At 52.5% G+C, this 18,660-nt stretch overlaps 1 protein-coding gene across 12 annotated transcripts in view; it reads right to left on the reverse strand.

Annotated features, from left to right (window-relative positions):
* slmapa (sarcolemma associated protein a) overlaps window positions 1-18,660 on the reverse strand; it is a 172,669-nt gene that overhangs the window by 22,253 nt on the left and 131,756 nt on the right. For all 12 annotated transcript variants that reach the window (XM_055869967.1, XM_055869968.1, XM_055869970.1 and 9 more), the window contains one exon: window positions 5,466-5,666. In XM_055869967.1, the coding sequence (XP_055725942.1) occupies window positions 5,466-5,666 (201 nt within the window). The remainder of the gene's footprint in view (window positions 1-5,465; window positions 5,667-18,660) is intronic.

Here is an 18,660-nt window from a genome sequence, read left to right on the forward strand (position 1 = left end):
AGGAAAACTCAGGGCTGCCCTAGTAACTATATGGAGTAAGGAAAACTCAGGGCTGCCCTAGTAACTATATGGAGTAAGGAAAACTCAGGGCTGCCCTAGTAACTATATGGAGTAAGGAAAACTCAGGGCTGTCCATATAACTATATGGAGTAAGGAAAACTCAGGGCTGCCCTAATAACTATATGGAGTAAGGAAAACTCAGGGCTGTCCATATAACTATATGGAGTAAGGAAAACTCAGGGCTGTCCTAGTAACTATATGGAGTAAGGAAAACTCAGGGCTGCCCTAGTAACTATATGGAGTAAGGAAAACTCAGGGCTGCCCTAATAACTATATGGAGTAAGGAAAACTCAGGGCTGTCCTAGTAACTATATGGAGTAAGGAAAACTCAGGGCTGCCCTAATAACTATATGGAGTAAGGAAAACTCAGGGCTGCCCTAGTAACTATATGGAGTAAGGAAAACTCAGGGCTGCCCTAATAACTATATGGAGTAAGGAAAACTCAGGGCTGCCCTAATAACTATATGGAGTAAGGAAAACTCAGGGCTGTCCTAGTAACTATATGGAGTAAGGAAAACTCAGGGCTGCCCTAGTAACTATATGGAGTAAGGAAAACTCAGGGCTGCCCTAATAACTATATGGAGTAAGGAAAACTCAGGGCTGTCCTAGTAACTATATGGAGTAAGGAAAACTCAGGGCTGTCCTAGTAACTATATGGAGTAAGGAAAACTCAGGGCTGTCCTAATAACTATATGGAGTAAGGAAAACTCAGGGCTGCCCTAGTAACTATATGGAGTAAGGAAAACTCAGGGCTGTCCTAGTAACTATAGGGAGTAAGGAAAACTCAGGGCTGTCCTAGTAACTATATGGAGTAAGGAAAACTCAGGGCTGCCCTAATAACTATATGGAGTAAGGAAAACTCAGGGCTGCCCTAGTAACTATATGGAGTAAGGAAAACTCAGAGCTGCCCTAATAACTATATGGAGTAAGGAAAACTCAGGGCTGTCCTAGTAACTATATGGAGTAAGGAAAACTCAGAGCTGCCCTAATAACTATATGGAGTAAGGAAAACTCAGGGCTGTCCATATAACTATATGGAGTAAGGAAAACTCAGGGCTGTCCTAGTAACTATATGGAGTAAGGAAAACTCAGGGCTGTCCATATAACTATATGGAGTAAGGAAAACTCAGGGCTGCCCTAGTAACTATATGGAGTAAGGAAAACTCAGGGCTGTCCATATAACTATATGGAGTAAGGAAAACTCAGGGCTGTCCTAATAACTATATGGAGTAAGGAAAACTCAGCTGCCCTAATAACTATATGGAGTAAGGAAAACTCAGGGCTGTCCTAGTAACTATATGGAGTAAGGAAAACTCAGGGCTGCCCTAATAACTATATGGAGTAAGGAAAACTCAGGGCTGTCCTAATAACTATATGGAGTAAGGAAAACTCAGCTGCTCTAATAACTATATGGAGTAAGGAAAACTCAGGGCTGCCATAATAACTATATGGAGTAAGGAAAACTCAGGGCTGTCCATATAACTATATGAAGTAAGGAAAACTCAGCTGCCCTAATAACTATATGGAGTAAGGAAAACTCAGGGCTGTCCTAGTAACTATATGGAGTAAGGAAAACTCAGGGCTGCCCTAATAACTATATGGAGTAAGGAAAACTCAGGGCTGCCCTAGTAACTATATGGAGTAAGGAAAACTCAGGGCTGCCCTAGTAACTATATGGAGTAAGGAAAACTCAGGGCTGCCCTAATAACTATATGGAGTAAGGAAAACTCAGGGCTGCCCTAGTAACTATATGGAGTAAGGAAAACTCAGAGCTGCCCTAATAACTATATGGAGTAAGGAAAACTCAGGGCTGTCCTAGTAACTATATGGAGTAAGGAAAACTCAGGGCTGCCCTAGTAACTATATGGAGTAAGGAAAACTCAGAGCTGCCCTAATAACTATATGGAGTAAGGAAAACTCAGGGCTGTCCATATAACTATATGGAGTAAGGAAAACTCAGGGCTGTCCTAGTAACTATATGGAGTAAGGAAAACTCAGGGCTGTCCATATAACTATATGGAGTAAGGAAAACTCAGGGCTGCCCTAGTAACTATTTGGAGTAAGGAAAACTCAGGGCTGTCCATATAACTATATGGAGTAAGGAAAACTCAGGGCTGTCCTAATAACTATATGGAGTAAGGAAAACTCAGGGCTGTCCATATAACTATATGGAGTAAGGAAAACTCAGGGCTGTCCTAGTAACTATATGGAGTAAGGAAAACTCAGGGCTGCCCTAATAACTATATGGAGTAAGGAAAACTCAGGGCTGCCCTAGTAACTATATGGAGTAAGGAAAACTCAGCTGCCCTAGTAACTATATGGAGTAAGGAAAACTCAGGGCTGTCCTAATAACTATATGGAGTAAGGAAAACTCAGGGCTGTCCATATAACTATATGAAGTAAGGAAAACTCAGCTGCCCTAATAACTATATGGAGTAAGGAAAACTCAGGGCTGCCCTAGTAACTATATGGAGTAAGGAAAACTCAGGGCTGTCCATATAACTATATGAAGTAAGGAAAACTCAGCTGCCCTAGTAACTATATGGAGTAAGGAAAACTCAGGGCTGCCCTAGTAACTATATGGAGTAAGGAAAACTCAGGGCTGTCCTAATAACTATATGGAGTAAGGAAAACTCAGGGCTGTCCTAATAACTATATGGAGTAAGGAAAACTCAGGGCTGCCCTAATAACTATATGGAGTAAGGAAAACTCAGGGCTGCCCTAGTAACTATATGGAGTAAGGAAAACTCAGGGCTGCCCTACTAACTATATGGAGTAAGGAAAACTCAGGGCTGCCCTAGTAACTATATGGAGTAAGGAAAACTCAGGGCTGCCCTAATAACTATATGGAGTAAGGAAAACTCAGGGCTGTCCTAGTAACTATATGGAGTAAGGAAAACTCAGGGCTGCCCTAGTAACTATATGGAGTAAGGAAAACTCAGGGCTGCCCTACTAACTATATGGAGTAAGGAAAACTCAGGGCTGCCCTAATAACTATATGGAGTAAGGAAAACTCAGGGCTGCCTTAGTAACTATATGGAGTAAGGAAAACTCAGAGCTGCCGTAAGGGGGTGGGATTTAGGTACATCTGTTTGTTACTGTTACTGTTACTGTACGCACTGTATAGTAATGTATCTGGATAGTATAGCAATGCAATAGTATAAAAATGTATGCACTCACTACTACTGTAAGTCACTCTGGATAAGAGTGTCTGCTAAATGACGTAAATGTAAATGTAATGTAATGTTTGTTATGGAATAGTAATGTATGGTGTAGTAATGTAATGTATGGTAATGTAATGTATCTGGATAGTATAGCAATGCAATGCAATGTTTGGTATGGAATAGTAATGTATGGTATAGCAATGTAATTATGGTATGGAATAGTAATGTATGGTATAGCAATGTATGTAAGGTATGGTAATATAGTATAAGCTAAGGTATGGTATAGTAATGTAATGTATGGAATAGTAATGTATGGTATAGTAATGTTTGGTATGGTAATGTATGGAATAGTAATGTTTGGTATGGAATAGTAATGTATAGTACGGTATAGTAATGTATAGTATGGTATAGTAATGTATGGTATGGTATAGTAATGTCTGGTATGGAATAGTAATGTATAGTATAGTAATGTAATGTATGGTATAGTAATGTTTGGTATGGAATAGTAATGTATAGTATAGTAATGTATGGTATAGTAATGTATGGTATAGTAATGTATAGTATGGTATAGTAATGTAATGTATGGTATGGAATAGTAATGTAATGTATGGTATAGTAATGTTTGGTATGGAATAGTAATGTATAGTATGGAATAGTAATGTAATGTATGGTATAGTAATGTTTGGTATGGAATAGTAATGTATAGTATAGTATAGTAATGCAAGGTATGGTATAGTAATGTATGGTATGGTATAGTAATGTAATGTATGGTATAGTATGGTATAGTAATGTATGGTATAGTAATGTTTGGTATGGAATAGTAATGTATAGTATGGTACAGTAATGTATAGTATGGTATAGTAATGTTTGGTATGGAATAGTAATGTATAGTATGGTATAGTAATGTATAGTATGGTACAGTAATGTAATGTATGGTATGGAATAGTAATGTAATGTATGGTTTAGTAATGTAATGTATGGTATAGTAATGTATGGTATAGTAATGTTTGGTATGGTATAGTAATGTTTGGTATAGTATGGTATAGTAATGTATGGTATAGTAATGTATGGTATGGAATAGTAATGTAATGTATGGTATAGTAATGTTTGGTAATGTATAGTATGGTATAGTAATGTATAGTAATGTTTGGTATGGAATAGTAATGTATAGTATGGTATAGTAATGGATAGTATGGTATAGTAATGTAATGTATGGTATGGTATAGTAATGTATAGTATGGTATAGTAATGTATGGAATAGTAATGTAATGTATAGTAATGTTTGGTATAGGATAGTAATGTATAGTATGGTATAGTAATGTAATGTATGGTATAGTAATGTATAGTATGGTATAGTAATGTATGGTATGGAATAGTAATGTAATGTATGGTATAGTAATGTTTGGTATGGAATAGTAATGTATAGTATGGTATAGTAATGTAATGTATGGTATAGTAATCTAATGTATGGTATAGTAATGTAATGTATTGTAATGTATGGTATAGTAATGTATGGTAATGTAATGTATAGTATAGTAATGTATTGTAATGTATAGTAATGTATGGTAATGTAATGTATAGTAATGTATGGTATAGTAATGTCATGGGTGGTAATGTAATGTATGGTATAGTAATGTAATGTATGGTATAGTAATGTATGGTAATGGCAATGTATGGTATGGAATAGTGATGTAATGTATGGAATAGTAATGTATAGTAATGTATGGTAATGTATGGTATAGTAATGTAATGTATGGAATAGTAATGTATGTTATGGTATCGTAATGTAATATATGGTATAGCAATGTAATGTAAGGTATGGAATAGTAATGTAATGTATGGTATAGTAATGTAATGTATGGTATAGTAATGTAATGTATGGTATAGTAATGTATGGTATAGTAATGTACGGTAATGTAATGTAAGGTAATGTTTGGTATGGAATAGTAATGTTTGGTATGGAATAGTAATGTTTGGTATGGAATAGTAATGTAATGTAAGGTATACATGTATGGTCCGTACTATACTCACTCTGAAGGTACTGATCGGTACTATACTCACTCTGAAGGTACTGATCCGTACTATACTCACTCTGTAGGTACTGATCCGTACTATACCCACTCTGTAGGTACTGGTCAGTACTATACTCACTCTGAAGGTACCGTTCCGTACTATACCCACTCTGTAGGTACTGGTCAGTACTATACTCACTCTGAAGGTACTGGTCCGTACTATACTCACTCTGTAGGTACTGGATCTGCTTGGCTGACTCTTCAGTCTGCTGTCTGTTACTCATTCTCTCCTCTTCCAGTAAGGCCTGGAGCTCCAGACACTTCTGCTTGCCTGTGTTGGCCAACTCCTGGGCCTCCAGCAGCGCTCTGTGGAGGTGGTTAATCACCTGCTCTGTGTCCCCAGAATCCAGGTTGGCGCGACTGAGCTCGTCTGGAGAGAGGAGTGGGACAGAGGGGGCAGTTAAGACAGGGACGCATAGGGGACAACACAGAGTAAGACACCAACCCAGACTCCAGGTTGGCTCGTCTGGAGAGAGGAGTGGGACAGAGGGGACAGTTAAGACAGGGACACATAGGGGACAACACAGAGTAAGACACCAACCCAGACTCCAGGTTGGCCCGATAGAGCTCGTCTGGAGAGAGGACTGACAAGACAGACATAGAGACAGAATGGGACACAAGTTTGACTGAGTTACACATTATACAATCTTAAGGTGAATGTAGTTAGTTTCAAGACGCTGAATGGTTCCATTAAAAATCAGCCTTGCGGGCAGCTGGGGGGGGCTGTGGGCGGCTGGGGGGGGTCCGTGCTACGCCACTGCTTATAACAACAAGAAATCTAAGATATGTCAAATAAATGATATCCAGATCGGGGCTCCAGCTATTCATTTGGTTTGCTAACTTTCTAGCTAAGTGGCAAAATGTCAAGATCAAACTTCTTGGTTACAGCAGAGACATTCAAATCCATTCCTGGATCAAGATAACCGTTGAAATAGCGCCCCTTGTGGGCAAATTCGGTAATACCGATCTGCAGGAACTGCTGTGTAGCAAAATCACCCAAAATGACCAACCTAAGCAAAATGCTTCGGGAAAGAGGTGGTTAATGTCTGTGTCTTTCATTTTTGGTTTATCATCCCAGCAACCCCCCCCCCGAGACTAAAGATGAATTTACAGAACACCCCAGGAGTGAAGACGTCACCCCTAAACCTTCATCCACATCTCCCACAGCAGCAGAATAACACACTGATCCTACGGCGTAATGGAGTCAAGGCCGGTTTGAAAATCAACAGCAGATTATTGAACTTTACACGTTCTAATGATGTAACTTAACTGACAAAGTGACGATGAGGGAATGGACCTGGTAGCCAAGTTAACCATGAAATACCTCCGTCACTAATCACTAACAGACAGTCCTAGGCTGCGGCCCGAACGGTACCCCTCCCATTCCCTATATATAGTGCACTACTTTTGACCAGGGCCAATAGTGCTCTGGTCAACACACAGTGTACTACATAGGGGAACGGAGTGCCATTTAGGACGGAATCCTAGCCACTAATGCAGCGTCAGGGTCCCCCCCACCTAGCCCTAACAGTGTCAGGGTCCCCCCCCCCCCCCCACTTAGCCCTAACAGCGTCAGGGTCCCCATCCCCCCACCTAGCCCTAACAGCGTCAGGGTCCCCCCCCCCCCCCCACCTAGCCCTAACAGTGTCAGGGTCCCCCCCACCTAGCCCTAACAGTGTCAGGGTCCCCCCCCCCCACCTAGCCCTAACAGCGTCAGGGTCCCCATCCCCCCCACCTAGCCCTAACAGTGTCAGGGTCCCCCCCCCCCCCCCACCTAGCCCTAACAGCGTCAGGGTCCCCCCCACCTAGCCCTAACAGTGTCAGGGTCCCCATCCCCCCACCTAGCCCTAACCGCGTCAGGGTCCCCATCCCCCCACCTAGCCCTAACAGTGTCAGGGTCCCCCCCCCCCCCCACTTAGCCCTAACAGCGTCAGGGTCCCCCCCCCCCCCACCTAGCCCTAACAGCGTCAGGGTCCCCCCCCCCCCACCTAGCCCTAACAGCGTCAGGGTCCCCCCCCCCCACCTAGCCCTAACAGCGTCAGGGTCCCCCCCACCTAGCCCTAACAGCGTCAGGGTCCCCCCCCCCCCCCCACCTAGCCCTAACAGCGTCAGGGTCCCCATCCCCCCACCTAGCCCTAACAGCGTCAGGGTCCCCATCCCCCCACCTAGCCCTAACAGCGTCAGGGTCCCCCCCACCTAGCCCTAACAGCGTCAGGGTCCCCCCCACCCCCCACCTAGCCCTAACAGCGTCAGGGTCCCCCCCCCCCCCCACCTAGCCCTAACAGCGTGAGGGTCCCCATCCCCCCACCTAGCCCTAACAGCGTCAGGGTCCCCATCCCCCCACCTAGCCCTAACAGCGTCAGGGTCCCCCCCCCCCCCCCACCTAGCCCTAACAGCGTCAGGGTCCCCATCCCCCCACCTAGCCCTAACAGCGTCAGGGTCCCCACCCCCCACCTAGCCCTAACAGCGTCAGGGTCCCCCCCACCCCCCACCTAGCCCTAACAGCGTCAGGGTCCCCCCCCCCCCCACTTAGCCCTAACAGCGTCAGGGTCCCCCCCACCTATCCCTAACAGCGTCAGGGTCCCCCCCACCTATCCCTAACAGCGTCAGGGTCCCCCCCACTTAGCCCTAACAGTGTCAGGGTCCCCCCCCCCCCCCACCTAGCCCTAACAGCGTCAGGGTCCCCCCCACCTAGCCCTAACAGCGTCAGGGTCCCCCCCACTTAGCCCTAACAGCGTCAGGGTCCCCCCCACCTATCCCTAACAGCGTCAGGGTCCCCCCCACCTAGCCCTAACAGCGTCAGGGTCCCCCCCCCCCCCCACCTAGCCCTAACAGTGTCAGGGTCCCCCCCACCTAGCCCTAACAGCGTCAGGGTCCCCCCCACCTAGCCCTAACAGCGTCAGGGTCCCCCCCCCCCCCCACCTAGCCCTAACAGTGTCAGGGTCCCCCCCACCTATCCCTAACAGCGTCAGGGTCCCCCCCACCTATCCCTAACAGCGTCAGGGTCCCCCCCACTTAGCCCTAACCGTGTCAGGGTCCCCCCCCCCCCCACCTAGCCCTAACAGCGTCAGGGTCCCCCCCACCTAGCCCTAACAGCGTCAGGGTCCCCCCCACTTAGCCCTAACAGCGTCAGGGTCCCCCCCACCTATCCCTAACAGCGTCAGGGTCCCCCCCACCTAGCCCTAACAGCGTCAGGGTCCCCCCCCCCCCCCACCTAGCCCTAACAGTGTCAGGGTCCCCCCCCCCCCACCTAGCCCTAACAGCGTCAGGGTCCCCCCCACCTAGCCCTAACAGCGTCAGGGTCCCCCCCACCTAGCCCTAACAGCGTCAGGGTCCCCCCCACCCCCCACCTATCCCTAACAGCGTCAGGGTCCCCCCCACCTAGCCCTAACAGCGTCAGGGTCCCCCCCCCCCCCCCCACCTAGCCCTAACAGCGTCAGGGTCCCCCCCCCCCACCTAGCCCTAACAGCGTCAGGGTCCCCCCCACCTAGCCCTAACAGCGTCAGGGTCCCCCCCACCTAGCCCTAACAGCGTCAGGGTCCCCCCCCTCCCCCCACCTAGCCCTAACAGCGTCAGGGTCCCCCCCCCCCCCACCTAGCCCTAACAGCGTCAGGGTCCCCCCCCCCCCACCTAGCCCTAACAGCGTCAGGGTCCCCCCCACCTAGCCCTAACAGCGTCAGGGTCCCCCCCCCCCCACTTAGCCCTAACAGCGTCAGGGTCCCCCCCCCCCCCACCTAGCCCTAACAGCGTCAGGGTCCCCCCCCCCCCCACCTAGCCCTAACAGCGTCAGGGTCCCCATCCCCCCACCTAGCCCTAACAGCGTCAGGGTCCCCCCCCCCACCTAGCCCTAACAGCGTCAGGGTCCCCCCCCCCACCTAGCCCTAACAGCGTCAGGGTCCCCCCCCCCCCACCTAGCCCTAACAGCGTCAGGGTCCCCCCCACCTAGCCCTAACAGTGTCAGGGTCCCCCCCACCTAGCCCTAACAGCGTCAGGGTCCCCCCCCCCCCCCCACCTAGCCCTAACAGCGTCAGGGTCCCCCCCACCTAGCCCTAACAGCGTCAGGGTCCCCATCCCCCCACCTAGCCCTAACAGCGTCAGGGTCCCCCCCACCCACCTAGCCCTAACAGCGTCAGGGTCCCCATCCCCCCACCTATCCCTAACAGCGTCAGGGCCCCCCCCCCCACCTAGCCCTAACAGCGTCAGGGTCCCCCCCACCCCCCACCTAGCCCTAACAGCGTCAGGGTCCCCCCCACCTAGCCCTAACAGCGTCAGGGTCCCCCCACCTAGCCCTAACAGCGTCAGGGTCCCCCCCCCCCCCCCACCTAGCCCTAACAGCGTCAGGGTCCCCCCCACCTAGCCCTAACAGCGTCAGGGTCCCCCCCACCTATCCCTAACAGCGTCAGGGTCCCCCCCACCTATCCCTAACAGCGTCAGGGTCCCCCCCCCCCCCACCTAGCCCTAACAGCGTCAGGGTCCCCCCCACCTAGCCCTAACAGCGTCAGGGTCCCCCCACCTAGCCCTAACAGCGTCAGGGTCCCCCCCCCCCCCCCACCTAGCCCTAACAGCGTCAGGGTCCCCCCCACCTAGCCCTAACAGCGTCAGGGTCCCCCCCACCTATCCCTAACAGCGTCAGGGTCCCCCCCACCTATCCCTAACAGCGTCAGGGTCCCCCCCACCTATCCCTAACAGCGTCAGGGTCCCCCCCACCTAGCCCTAACAGCGTCAGGGTCCCCCCCACCCCCCACCTAGCCCTAACAGCGTCAGGGTCCCCCCCACCCCCCACCTAGCCCTAACAGCGTCAGGGTCCCCCCCACCTAGCCCTAACAGCGTCAGGGTCCCCATCCCCCCACCTAGCCCTAACAGCGTCAGGGTCCCCCCCACCTATCCCTAACAGCGTCAGGGTCCCCCCCACCTAGCCCTAACAGCGTCAGGGTCCCCCCCACCTAGCCCTAACAGCGTCAGGGTCCCCATCCCCCCACCTATCCCTAACAGCGTCAGGGTCCCCCCCCCCCACCTAGCCCTAACAGCGTCAGGGTCCCCCCCCCCCCCCCACCTATCCCTAACAGCGTCAGGGTCCCCATCCCCCCACCTAGCCCTAACAGCGTCAGGGTCCCCCCCACCTAGCCCTAACAGCGTCAGGGTCCCCCCCCCCCCCCCACCTAGCCCTAACAGCGTCAGGGTCCCCCCCCCCCCCCACCTAGCCCTAACAGTGTCAGGGTCCCCCCCCCCCCCACCTATCCCTAACAGCGTCAGGGTCCCCCCCACCTAGCCCTAACAGAGTCAGGGTCCCCCCCACCTAGCCCTAACAGCGTCAGGGTCCCCCCCACCTAGCCCTAACAGCGTCAGGGTCCCCCCCCCCCCACCTAGCCCTAACAGCGTCAGGGTCCCCCCCCCCCCCCAACCTAGCCCTAACAGTGTCAGGGTCCCCATCCCCCCACCTAGCCCTAACAGCGTCAGGGTCCCCATCCCCCCACCTAGCCCTAACAGCGTCAGGGTCCCCCCCCCCCCACCTAGCCCTAACAGCGTCAGGGTCCCCCCCACCTAGCCCTAACAGCGTCAGGGTCCCCCCCACCTAGCCCTAACAGCGTCAGGGTCCCCCCCACCTAGCCCTAACCGCGTCAGGGTCCCCATCCCCCCACCTATCCCTAACAGCGTCAGGGTCCCCCCCACCTAGCCCTAACAGTGTCAGGGTCCCCCCCCCCCCCCACCTAGCCCTAACAGCGTCAGGGTCCCCATCCCCCCACCTATCCCTAACAGTGTCAGGGTCCCCCCCCCCCCCACCTAGCCCTAACAGCGTCAGGGTCCCCCCCACCTAGCCCTAACAGCGTCAGGGTCCCCCCCACCTAGCCCTAACAGCGTCAGGGTCCCCCCCACCTATCCCTAACAGTGTCAGGGCCCCCCCCCCCCCCACCTATCCCTAACAGTGTCAGGGTCCCCCCCCCCCACCTAGCCCTAACAGCGTCAGGGTCCCCCCCACCTAGCCCTAACAGCGTCAGGGTCCCCCCCCCCCCCCACCTAGCCCTAACAGCGTCAGGGTCCCCATCCCCCCACCTAGCCCTAACAGCGTCAGGGTCCCCCCCACCTAGCCCTAACAGCGTCAGGGTCCCCCCCACCTAGCCCTAACAGCGTCAGGGTCCCCCCCACCTAGCCCTAACAGCGTCAGGGTCCCCCCCACCTAGCCCTAACAGCGTCAGGGTCCCCCCCACCTAGCCCTAACAGCGTCAGGGTCCCCCCCCCCCCACCTAGCCCTAACAGCGTCAGGGTCCCCCCCCCCCCCACCTAGCCCTAACAGCGTCAGGGTCCCCCCCACCTAGCCCTAACCGCGTCAGGGTCCCCCCCACCTAGCCCTAACAGCGTCAGGGTCCCCCCCCCCCCCCACCTAGCCCTAACAGCGTCAGGGTCCCCCCCCCCACCTAGCCCTAACAGCGTCAGGGTCCCCCCCCCCCCCACCTAGCCCTAACAGCGTCAGGGTCCCCCCCACCTAGCCCTAACAGCGTCAGGGTCCCCCCCACCTATCCCTAACAGCGTCAGGGTCCCCCCCACCTAGCCCTAACAGCGTCAGGGTCCCCCCCCCCCCCCACCTAGCCCTAACCGCGTCAGGGTCCCCCCCACCTAGCCCTAACAGCGTCAGGGTCCCCCCCACCTAGCCCTAACAGCGTCAGGGTCCCCCCCACCTAGCCCTAACAGCGTCAGGGTCCCCCCCACCTATCCCTAACAGCGTCAGGGTCCCCCCCCCCCCCCCACCTAGCCCTAACAGCGTCAGGGTCCCCCCCACCTAGCCCTAACCGCGTCAGGGTCCCCCCCACCTATCCCTAACAGCGTCAGGGTCCGCATCCCCCCACTTAGCCCTAACAGCGTCAGGGTCCCCCCCCCCCCCACCTAGCCCTAACAGCGTCAGGGTCCCCCCCACCTAGCCCTAACCGCGTCAGGGTCCCCCCCCCCCCCCCACCTAGCCCTAACAGCGTCAGGGTCCCCCCCACCTAGCCCTAACAGCGTCAGGGTCCCCCCCACCTATCCCTAACAGCGTCAGGGTCCCCCCCACCTAGCCCTAACAGCGTCAGGGTCCCCCCCCCCCCCCACCTAGCCCTAACAGCGTCAGGGTCCCCCCCACCTAGCCCTAACAGCGTCAGGGTCCCCCCCACCTAGCCCTAACAGCGTCAGGGTCCCCCCCCCCCACCTAGCCCTAACAGCGTCAGGGTCCCCCCCACCTAGCCCTAACAGCGTCAGGGTCCCCCCCACCTAGCCCTAACAGCGTCAGGGTCCCCCCCACCTAGCCCTAACAGCGTCAGGGTCCCCCCCACCTAGCCCTAACAGCGTCAGGGTCCCCCCCCACCTAGCCCTAACAGCGTCAGGGTCCCCCCCACCTAGCCCTAACAGTGTCAGGGTCCCCCCCCCCCCCACCTAGCCCTAACAGTGTCAGGGTCCCCCCCACCTAGCCCTAACAGCGTCAGGGTCCCCATCCCCCCCTCCTATCCCTAACAGCGTCAGGGTCCCCCCCACCTAGCCCTAACAGCGTCAGGGTCCCCCCCACCTAGCCCTAACAGCGTCAGGGTCCCCCCCACCTAGCCCTAACAGTGTCAGGGTCCCCCCCACCTAGCCCTAACAGTGTCACGGTCCCCCCCCCCCCCCCCACCTAGCCCTAACAGCGTCAGGGTCCCCCCCCCCCCCACCTAGCCCTAACAGCGTCAGGGTCCCCCCCCCCCACCTAGCCCTAACAGCGTCAGGGTCCCCCCCACCTAGCCCTAACAGCGTCAGGGTCCCCCCCCCCCCACCTAGCCCTAACAGCGTCAGGGTCCCCCCCCCCCACCTAGCCCTAACCGCGTCAGGGTCCCCCCCACCTAGCCCTAACAGCGTCAGGGTCCCCCCCACCTAGCCCTAACAGTGTCAGGGTCCCCATCCCCCCCACCTAGCCCTAACAGTGTCAGGGTCCCCCCCACCTAGCCCTAACAGTGTCAGGGTCCCCCCCCCCCCACCTAGCCCTAACAGCGTCAGGGTCCCCCCCACCTAGCCCTAACAGTGTCAGGGTCCCCCCCCCCCACCTAGCCCTAACAGCGTCAGGGTCCCCCCCCCCCCCACCTAGCCCTAACAGCGTCAGGGTCCCCCCCCCCCACCTAGCCCTAACCGCGTCAGGGTCCCCCCCACCTAGCCCTAACAGCGTCAGGGTCCCCCCCACCTAGCCCTAACAGTGTCAGGGTCCCCATCCCCCCCACCTAGCCCTAACAGTGTCAGGGTCCCCCCCACCTAGCCCTAACAGTGTCAGGGTCCCCCCCACCTAGCCCTAACAGCGTCAGGGTCCCCCCCCCCCCCCACCTAGCCCTAACAGCGTCAGGGTCCCCCCCACCTAGCCCTAACAGCGTCAGGGTCCCCCCCCCCCCCCACCTAGCCCTAACAGCGTCAGGGTCCCCCCCCCCCCACCTAGCCCTAACAGTGTCAGGGTCCCCCCCACCCCCCACCTAGCCCTAACCGCGTCAGGTTGCCCCCCCCCCCCCCCCCCCCCCCTCCCTACTTCAGCAGTCATTACGCCAGACAGGGTCCTGGTCTGAAGGGTTGTGTGTTTGATGTGGTTGAGAGTCCCCGGAGTGTGATGGTCCTTTGGGGATGATGTGGTCTGGGGGGGGGGGGGGGGGGGGGGGTGCAGGGAGGACCACAAACCAACCATCTCACTCCTCCACTCACAGATCACACACCAGATGGTTTAACACTGATGTCATGATGCCGTTAATATCTGCTGATCTTTCCATTAAAACCAGTAGACGGTGAAGGCGCTGACGTCATCCCCGGATGGTGCACCAAGCCGGGAACTATTTGAATTTGAAGTGCGCCATATTGCTAAATGGCGCCACGAAAAATCTCAAAAAAGGTATCACGGGTCGACGGTTTCCCTCCTGGCTGAGAGTTTAATGGAGCTGCCATCTTGTGTCATGACATGTACTAGTCAGAATGCATCACTATTAAATTCAATATCTTTTATATTTGTAGCAAACCTTAAAATAATTCACCGCGGGGATACAACTTGATCATAATAAAGTCCTTTTAAAGCCCAAAAGTGTAAAGTTTGGCCGTTCTGGAGATTGTAACGGACATTTCTAGGGCAGACCTGGGCTTTTGGCACCACTAGGTTGCTATGCAGCAGCCAGTCAGCAGAGCTTTTGGCACCACTAGGTTGCTATGCAGCAGCCAATCAGCAGAGCTTGTGACTTCACCCTCCAGACTGGTGTGTGTCAGATGTTGACCAAGTAGAGTATTTACTTTACAGTGACTAACACATATGGCCTTTACATATCTATGATGAAATGAGACAAATCTACCCCTCCCTCCCTTCCTCTCTCCCTCTTGCTTCCTCTCCAACCCTTCCTTCCTCTTTCTCTCCAAACCTCACTCCCTCCCTCTAACTCTCCCTCTCCCTCCATACCTCCTTCTCTCTCTCCCTCCCTCCCTCCAACCCTTCCGCCATCCTCTCTCTCCCTCTAACCCTCCCTTCAACCCTTCCTTCCTTCACCCTCTCTCTCTCCCTCTAACCCTCCCTCCCTCCATCCTCTCTCCGACCCTCCCTCCCTCTAACCCTCCACCCCCTCTCTCTCCCTCTAGGATTGATTAAGTTAAAATATTCTTCCATGTGTCCCGTAAATAAATACAGGATTCAGTGGATGAAGTTAAACAGTACCAACCAACCTTTATCCCTGTCTCAACAGTTCCCTCTAGTGGGGTTCAGTCACACCATGACTCTCTCTCTCTCTCTCTCTCTCTCTCTCTCTACTCCCCCTGTTTTTAGCTGATAGGAGTGGAACCCGGTGTGGCCGTCTGCTGCAATAACCCATCCGTGACAAGGACCGACGAATTGTGCAATTCAGAGATGCCACTCTGTGCTGTTATTTTTCCTGTTTTGTGGCCCGCTTATTAGCTTGCACGATTCTTGCCATTCTCCTTTGAATTCTCTCACCAACAAGCTGTTTTTCCACCCACAGAACTGCCACTGACTGGATGTTGTTTGTTTGTCGCCACATTCTCTGTAAACCCTAGATACTGGACGTGTGCGTGAATAGCCCAGGAGGCCGGACGTTTGAAATACTGGATCCGGTGCGTCTGGTACCGACGATCACACCACGCTTAACGTCGCTTAGGTCACTCGTTTTGCCCATTCGAACGTTCCATCGAACAGTAACTGAATGCCTGGATGCCTGTCTGCTTTATAGAACAAGCCACGGCCACGTGACTCACTGTCTGCAGGAGCGAACCAATAGACTGGCTACTGAGTATATAAGCAACACCCAACAGTCTATCAATGCTGTGGTCCAATTCTCTACCCTTCTCTCTTGAAGGTGTGGATTCGTACACTTCCCAAGGAATTTAAAAGGAAAGACTTGTCAAATCAAATAACATTTGATTGGTCACACATATTTAGCAGATGTTATTGCGGGTGTAGTAAATTGCTTGTATTCCTAGCTCCAACAGTGCAGTGGAATCTAACAAGTCACAACAATACACACAAATCTAAAAGTAAAACAATGGAATTAAAAAATATATAAATATTAGATTGAGCAATGTCGGAGTGTCATTGACTAAAAACAGTAGAATAGAATACGGTATCTACATATGAGATGAGTAAAGCAATATGTAAACATTATTAAAGTGACTAGTGTTCCATTATTAAAGTGACTAGTGTTCCATTATTCAAGTGACCAGTGATTCGAGGTCTATGAATACAGGGCAGAACCTCTAAGGTGCAGGGTTGCGTTAACGGGTGGAAGCCAGCAAGTGATGGCTGTTTAACAGTCTGATGGCCTTGAGATAGAAGTTGTTTTTCAGTCTCTCGGTTCCAGCGTTGATGCACCTGTACTGACCTCACCTTCTGGATCATAGTGGGGTGAACAGGCCGTGGCTCATGTCCTTGATGATCTTTTTGGCCTTCCTGTGACATTGGGTGCTGTAGGTGTCCTGGAGGGCAGGTACTTTTCCCCCGTTGGGCAGACCGCACCACCCTCTGGAGAGCCTTGCGATTGTGGGCGATGCAGTTGCCGTACCAGGCGGTGATACAGCCCGACAGGATGCTCTCGATTGCGCATCTGTAAAAGTTTGTCAGGGTTTTAGGTGACAAGCCAAATTTCTTCAGCCTCCTGAGGTTCTTCACCACACTGTCTGTGTGGGTGGACCATTTCAGATCGTCAGTGATGTGTACGCCGAGGAACTTGAAGCTTTCCACCTTCGACCACCGTCGATGTGGATATGGGGGTGTTTCCTGTCCACGATCAGCTCCTTTGTTTTGTTGAGTGACAGGATATTTTCCTGACACCACACTGAGTGCCCTCACATCCTCCCTGTAGGCTGTCTCGTCATTGTTGTTAAATCAGGCCTACTACTGTTGTGTTGTCTGCACAATCATGGGTGAACAGGGAGTACAGGAGGGGGCTCAGCATGCAGCCTTGTGGGGCCCCAGTGTTGAGTATCAGTGGGGGTTCAGACCCAGGGCCCCGAGCTTAATGATGAGCTTGGAGGGTACAATGGTGTTGAATGCTGAGCTGTAGTCAATGAACAGCATTCTGACGTAGGTATTCCTCTTGTCCATATGGGATAGGGCAGTGTGCATCGTCTGTGGATCTATTGGGGCGGTACGCAAATTGAAGTGGGTCTAGGGTGGCCGGTAGGGTGGAGGTGATATGATCCTTAACTAGCCTCTCAAAGCACTTCATGATGACAGAAGTGAGTGCTACGGGGGCGATAGTCATTTAGTTCAGTTACCTTCGCTTTCTTGGGTACAGGAACAATGGTGGCCATCTTGAATTAAGTCGGGACAACAGACTGGAATAGGGAGCGATTGACTATGTCCGTAAACACATCAGGACGTGGCTCGGGATGCCGTCTGGGCTGGCAGCCTTGCGAGGGTTAACACACTTAAATGTCTTACGTCGGCTACGCAGCAGGAATGCCAACAGTCCTTGGTAGCGGGCCGTGTCGGTGGCACTGTGTTATCCTCAAAGCGGGCGAAGGTGTTTCGCTTGTCCGGAGGCAAGACGTCGGTGTCCGCGACGCAGCTGATTTTCCCCTTCGTAATCCATGATTGTCTTTAGACCCCTACCACATACGTCTCGTGTCTGACCCGTTGAATTGCGACTCCACTTTGTCTCTGTACTGACTTTCTGCCTGTTTGGATTGACTTACGGAGGGAATAACTACACTGTATTTCGGCCATATTCCCAGTCACGTCGTCATGGTTAAATGCGGTGGTTTGCGCTTTCAGTTTTGCGCGAATGCCGTCATCTATCCACGGTTTCTGGTCTGTCAGTCTGTCTCTCATAATGAAAGCAGTTGAGATATACAATGGATCTGAAAGCAGTAGAGTTGGCAGACTGACTGAACACTAAACAGTCCTCGAATGGAAACAGAGACCAAGGTTAACCCTGCCATTAAAAGCCAGACTTATCAACATGGAGTTGATAACACGATCCTGATGAAGTCACCAGTTAACCTTGGTGGTAGTAGACAGACTAAAAACAACGATTTCAGATAAAAGCAGGTGTTCAGTGTGATGATGAATGTAATGAGCGACTTGACAGACAGACCGCTGCCAGGGCTTCTGTTCCGTCGGGGATATTACAGAGAAAATTACAGAGGGATCAGAGTAAACACAGTCTCACACACACAGTCACACACAGTCTCACACACACACACACACAGTCACACACACACACAGTCACACACACAGCCTCACACACACACAGTCACACACACACATACAGTCACACACACACAGTCACACACACACACACACAGTCACACACACACACACACACAGTCTCACACACACACACACACACACACAGCCTCACACACACACAGTCACACACAGCCTCACACACACACAGTCACACACAGCCTCACACACACACAGTCACACACACACACACACACACAGCCTCACACACACACAGTCACACACACACACACAGTCACACACACACAGTCACACACACACAGTCACACACACACAGTCACACACACACAGTCACACACAGTCACACACACACAGTCACACACACACACCATGCTATCGGCAGAAGTATTCAGACTCATTGACTTTTCCCACATTTTGTTACGTTACAGCCTTATTCTAAAACTTATATTTTTTGCCCCTCAATCTACACACAATACCCAACAATGACAAAGCAAAAACATATATTTACATAAGTAATCAGACCTTTTGGTATGAGACTCGAAACTGAGCTCAGGTGCATCCTGTTTTCATTGATCATCCTTGAGATGTTTCTACAACTTGATATGAGTCCACCTGTGGTAAATTCAATTGATTGGACATGATTTGGAAAGTCACACACCTGTCTATATAATGTCCCACAGTTGACAGTGCATGT

The sequence above is a fragment of the Salvelinus fontinalis genome, chromosome 18, assembly GCF_029448725.1.
Source record: "Salvelinus fontinalis isolate EN_2023a chromosome 18, ASM2944872v1, whole genome shotgun sequence".
Lineage (NCBI taxonomy): Eukaryota > Metazoa > Chordata > Actinopteri > Salmoniformes > Salmonidae > Salvelinus > Salvelinus fontinalis.